A 6,354-nucleotide genomic window follows, 5' to 3' on the forward strand; every position below is an offset into this window, starting at 1 on the left:
TGATTCTGGCCATTGCCCTGCGCCTGCGACGCTCCTCCAGCCCCGCCACTGGGGGCTGCTTTGGGTCTGTTCTCTGCTCCAAATCTGGACCCGAGATTCCCCCCAACTACAGTGAGGGAACGTTGCCCTATGCCTATAACTTGTGTGTGCCTGGGGATCAGACTAACCCAGAATTTAATTTTCTCACATCTGTCGATCATTGTCCAGCCACACAAGATATTCTCAACAAAGATAGCACTTCAGTGCTGTTGGCTAGCATTTTAACTCCAAGTATCGAAGCAGATAAGAAGACTTTTAAACAAGTAAGTATCTAAAATAATGTTTTTTATATTCCAATATGCCAATACATCTCAATATAGAGGTTATCTCTAGAATCTAAAATATCTAGATTCAATCTCTTGATAAAGTTCCCAAAAATATATCTAGGTCAAATCTATGGGTATCGCTAAGAGTAAAGTTCACAATGCTGCACTCCTACTATTCAAATGTCTTTGAACCTAAAATACATAGAGAAATCTCAGGTGAAATTTTCATGAAATAGAATGCCTTCTAATTAAGGATATGGAATACAGTTAGATTTTCATATCGTGGGGTTTTAAATGACAAACCTAATGCCATCCAAATTTTCTCAAACATTTCATCTTTATTTTACTCAATAAAGAAACATTGGTAAGAATTATAGTCATGCATCCTATCTGATTATTTTGTTGGGACCATGCTAGTTCCCTATCCACAAATGCTGTTCCCCTCAGTCGGTAAAAATCAATAGGAACCAAATCTAACCTGTAAGTTTTTAGTGCCAGTAGTATGTGAAAGCTCTTTAAAAAATTAAGCAAGCTCTTTTAATAATTACTTCCATAAGTGCTCTTGGTGAACCTTTAACATAGCATCGTATAACTCTTTATTATATGCAATTTTAAGCTTTACCAATACGTAAAGGTGTATTACACCATTCTTGAAGAGGTGAGTGTAATAATTTCTAAAATCAGCACATTAGTTGGATTTTTCTTACTCGGTGCAATAATAAGATTGGACTCCAGGCGCCGCTGTTCACCAATCAGGGAATGGGAAGCTGCGCGCTACAGAGTCCCTCCCTCCCCCGCCTCAACAACACAAAGAGTGAGATGGATACTCACAGATCCTCCTGATGCTGGAAACTTAAAGTACTTCCCTTCGCTCTGTAATATATTTTGGACGCAGTCGGCCCCGTACTTCGTAGATACACAAGCTGATTAAGAACAAAACGGCTCAAGAAATCACAGAATATAGGCTCAGCCACTGCCATGGCGAATCGGCTACTGCGCCTGGACCGCCGGGGGCTGGTCCTAGTGTACATTTTTCTGGGGACGCTGCGGGAGTCTGGGGCCAGGAAGATCCGATATTCGGTGCCCGAAGAGACAGACAAAGGCTTCTTCGTGGGCAATATTTCCAAGGATCTGGGGCTGGAGCCCTGGGAGCTGACGGAACGCCGAGTCCGCATTGTCTCCAGAGGAAAGACGCAGCTTTTCGCTCTGAGTCCGCGAAGTGGCAGCTTGATCACCGCGGGTAGGATAGACCGAGAGGAGCTCTGTGAGACACTATCCTCCTGCTTATTAAATATGGAGATACTTGTGGAAGATACTCTGAGGATTTACGGAGTGGAGGTGGAAATAATGGATATTAATGATAACGCACCCAGCTTCCGGGAGGAGGAAGTAGAGATAAAAGTCAGTGAGCACGCAACTCCAGGATCACGATTTCCCCTTCCTAACGCTAGGGATCCGGATGTGGGAATAAACTCCCTCCAGCGCTACCAGCTCAACTCTAATAGTTACTTTTCCTTGCAAGTGCGAGGCGGAACGGATGGGGCCAAGAATCCCGAGCTAGTGCTGGAGGGGAGCCTGGACCGGGAGAAACAGGCTGCTCATCACCTCCTCCTCACAGCCTTAGATGGAGGCGATCCCATTCGCCAGGGCGCTGTTCCCATTCGTGTGGTGGTCCTCGATGTAAATGACCATATCCCAAAGTTTACACAGTCTGTTTATCGAGTGAGTGTTCCCGAGAACCTCAGCTCTGGAACTCGGGTGCTCATGGTAAACGCAACTGATCCAGATGAAGGAATCAATGGGGAAGTGGTGTATTCATTCCGGAATATGGAAAGCAAAGCTTCTGAAATTTTCCAGTTGGATCCTCGAACTGGAGAAGTCTTAATACGGGGGTCTCTGGATTTTGAGAAATATAGGTTCTATGAGATGGAAATTCAAGGCCAAGATGGTGGAGGTCTCTCCACCAGTGCTAAGATGTTGATCACAATTGTGGACGTTAACGATAATGCTCCAGAAATAACTATCACATCTTCTACTAATTCAGTGCTGGAGAATTCTCCTCCAGGTACAGTAATTTCTCTTCTAAATGTGCAAGATCAAGACTCCGGAGAAAATGGTCAAGTCTCCTGTTTCATTCCTAACAATCTGCCTTTTAAATTAGAAAAGACCTATGAAAATTATTACAAGTTGATAACAAACAGCGAGCTGGACAGGGAGCAGGTCCAGAGCTACAATATAACATTGACAGCCACAGATCATGGAAGTCCGCCCTTGTCTACAGAAACTCACATTTCACTGAATGTAGCGGATGACAATGATAACCCGCCCACTTTTGCTTACTCCTCTTACTCTGCCTACATTCCTGAAAACAACCCCAGAGGAGCCTCCTTCTTCTCAGTGACTGCTGTGGACCGGGACAGTAGAGAGAACGCCCAGATCACTTACTCTCTGGTTGAGGATACCCTCCAGGGAGCACCTCTATCTTCCTATGTCTCCATCAACTCTGACACCGGAGTCCTGTATGCACTGAGCTCCTTTGACTATGAACAGTTCCGTGACCTGAAGCTGTGGGTGACAGCACTGGACAGCGGGAACCCACCACTCAGTAGCAACGTGTCACTGAGCATATTTGTGCTAGACCAGAATGACAATGCACCAGAGATCCTGTACCCCACCCTCCCCACCGATGGCTCCACAGGCGTGGAGCTGGCACCCCGTTCTGCAGAGCCCGGCTACCTGGTGACCAAAGTGGTGGCAGTGGACCAAGATTCTGGCCAGAATGCCTGGCTGTCCTACCTCCTGCTCAAGGCCAGTGAGCCAGGGCTCTTCACGGTGGGGCTGCACACGGGCGAGGTGCGCACGGCGAGGGCCCTTCTGGACAGAGATGCACTCAAGCAGAGCTTGGTGGTGGCCGTCCAGGACCACGGCCAGCCTCCACTCTCAGCCACTGTCACACTTACTGTAGCTGTGGCTGACAGCATCCCAGACATCCTGGCTGACCTGGACAGCCTCGAGTCTCCCGCCAATCCTGATGAATCTAGCCTCACACTCTACCTGGTGGTGGCAGTAGCCGCTGTCTCCTGCGTCTTCCTCGCCTTTGTCATTGTGCTGCTGGCGCTCAGACTGCAGCGCTGGCACACGTCACGCCTGCTCCAGGCTTCAGGAGGCGGGTTGGTGGGCGTGCCCGCCTCGCACTTCGTGGGTGTGGATGGGGTGCGCGCTTTCCTGCAGACCTATTCCCACGAGGTCTCCCTCACTGCGGACTCGCGGAAGAGTCACCTGATCTTCCCCCAGCCCAACTACGCGGACACGCTCATCAGCCAGGAGAGCTGTGAGAAAAGCGAGCCACTCTTAATTGCTGAAGATTCAGCTGCTGGTTTTGGCAAATGTGACCCTACGAGTAATCAGGTGAGATTTATTTCCTGCTTCCCAATTGCTGGTGTCTCTGCACAAGTCTTAAGTGGCTTTTTTCCCCTAAGCCTATTATAAAAACTGTTTCCGGGGGAGGGACATGTTCAGTTCATACAGAGCAATACATGTGAGTATCTGTACTTTACCTTTCGTGAAATTACCATCCTTTTTCAGAAAGCTTTTGTGAAAGTCATTTTTTCTTAGTCCTGGAATATTTCCTTTTGATTCCAAAGATCCAGTTCGGTTATCATGGCATGCTTTATAGTAAGTTGAATTTTAGTAATATTTTTCCATCATCAGTGTCTGTGGCTTTCCATGTCAACTGGTTATGATTCGAATTAATGATTCACAAACACTTTTTATTTATTTCCGTGCTTCAACTTCACATTGCCTCTGCTGATTTATAATTTTATGCTACCATTATTTGCTTTACTTCTAATATTCAAATTTGACCCTGTTGATTCAATAGCACCCTCTCTCTAGCTCTTTCCCTTGTCTATCTATATACATATACACACACGCACACACATACACATTTACACTTGTAAGCTTTTCTCTGAGCAGGAAACAATTCTATTTTGATTTTTGATGACTGGTAATATGTTTAGATCCTGTTGATTATTTCAACTTTGTCTCATTTATTTATTCCACCAAAATGGACATACTGACTGCCTTTTAATTACTAGACTCTCTTGGGAGAGGAAATGTAGAACACATTTTTTCCCTTAAGTTCTAGATATCTTTCTTATTTCTATAGCGATCCTATCTTCAAAATAATTGTTCTGAAGAAATCATTGAGTTGTCGAACTGGTATTATTACCTTTTATTCGTTTACTTGTACTTTAGTGTCTGTGTGTATATGTGTTGAAGTGTTTATTGTTTTGTTTTTGGGGTTTTTTGGTGAGGAAGGTTGGCCCTGGGCTAACATTTGTTGCCCATCCTCCTCATTTTGCTTGAGGAAGATTGTCCCTGAGCTAACATCTGTGCCAGTCCCCCTCTGTTTTGTTTTTGCGATGCTGCCACAGCATGGATTGATGAGCAGTATGTAGGTCCATGCCTGGGATCCAGGCCCGCAAACCCCAGGCCACCAAAGCGAGCACGCGAACTTAACCACTATGCCCCCAAGCTGGCCCCTGTGTTGAAGGTTTCTTTTCATGCAGTAAATTCACTTACAGAAATCATTTTGATCTGGAATTTCTTAAAAAGTTATTTTCAAATCTGCTAAACATGCTTACTTTTTCCAGATTTATTCATATAGGTTAGTTTGTGTATATAAGAGATGGAGTAGATATGTAGACTTTATGAGACTGATTTAGCTGGTATTCTACTGGATATTTTTTCTTTGTCTTCAATATGCCTATGAGTCATGCATTCCTTCTTTATTTCCTTCAAACCTCATTTTATTACATAGAAGTATATTTAATTCTTATATTCAGAACCAACTTGTTACTGAAGCCCTGAGAGTTACCTGATAACATGTGTGTTATCTGAAGCAATGTCTAGGAAAGTCACGTGAGGAAAGGAGACTTATCTAGGCTATCTGATCCATAATCAGTTCAGCTCAGCACTCTCACACCACTTCTAGATATTTAGCCCAAATTACTTGCATATTCATATTACCTTTCAAGTTTTCCTTCCCGATTTAGGAATTGACCTTAATATAATTAACTATAAATTGAGTGACTAATGTTTGAGTGAAAAGAATTTCACCTTTTAGGAGAGGGAAGTCCTGCAACAGATGCCTGCATTTGTCTTGAAGTCAAGAAAAATGCTAGAGTGTGTGAGCATGTAGTGATAGAATTTATGTTTATGGAATTCCAAACTGAGAAAAAAGATTTAGGGTATTTTACTTGAACAGAATTAGACGAATAAAAAGGATATGAAGTATTTGCTGGTAAAGGGAAGTTGTTCCATAATCTTTTAACATAGCCTGAACTAGTTCTTGGAGAATAAAAAGGAAAGGTTGGCATTGAAACTTGAGATTAAGAAGGTTATTTTGACTCAGAGGTAGTGATAAAGTTCTGTTAATGTGCAACATACAGTCCAGTTAAAGAAAAGAATAAAAATAAAACTCTCTCACATTTCATGTCGTTAAATTTCTATGGTAATCTACTAGCATATGCTTTTATATTCTGTTTATGATGAAAGTGTAAAACACTTAACAATCCTCTGCATAAATCTCTTTTATAAGTAAGAAGGAAGGCTTTATGGCATTGGCCATCCTTATCCTGTGTATATCTTACATAGCTTTGAGCTCTCCTCTAGTTTCCTCTGATAAACAGAGGAGGAAAATTATCTGCACATCCGACTGAAGATAATACTGGGTGTTATTTCATGGCTGTTGAAATTTCCCCATACCTCTTGGTAGGGCTGTTTTCCCACGTGGTCTTGTTCTAAGTCTTGTTCTTCCAATATATGTATTGCCTCTGATTAAGAAAAGACAAACTTTTCTCATTACTGGATTGATAGCTTTTCTATAGGATGCCATCTCTAAGGAACCTTCTTTGGTAGTAAACGCTGGAAAATAGACACATCCAAAACTCGTAAACTGCCTCCTTCCCTATACATCAGTCCAACATACCTGTCGGAGTACCGAATCTCATTCCGTAGTTTCGTCTTCTGACTGCAGTTTTCTAAA

General features: G+C 43.2%; 1 protein-coding gene across 1 annotated transcript; it reads left to right on the plus strand.

Moving 5' to 3' along the window:
* Nucleotides 1-6: 6 nt before the first annotated feature.
* LOC124232305 (protocadherin gamma-A11-like) lies at nucleotides 7-3,847 on the plus strand. Its single transcript, XM_046649265.1, is given in 2 exon segments — nucleotides 7-3,729; nucleotides 3,732-3,847. Coding segments are annotated over 2 exon segments (2,562 nt in total). The 5' UTR covers nucleotides 7-1,283.
* The last annotated feature ends 2,507 nt before the right edge of the window (nucleotides 3,848-6,354 follow it).

This window comes from Equus quagga, unplaced genomic scaffold (assembly GCF_021613505.1).
Source record: "Equus quagga isolate Etosha38 unplaced genomic scaffold, UCLA_HA_Equagga_1.0 HiC_scaffold_4435_RagTag, whole genome shotgun sequence".
Lineage (NCBI taxonomy): Eukaryota > Metazoa > Chordata > Mammalia > Perissodactyla > Equidae > Equus > Equus quagga.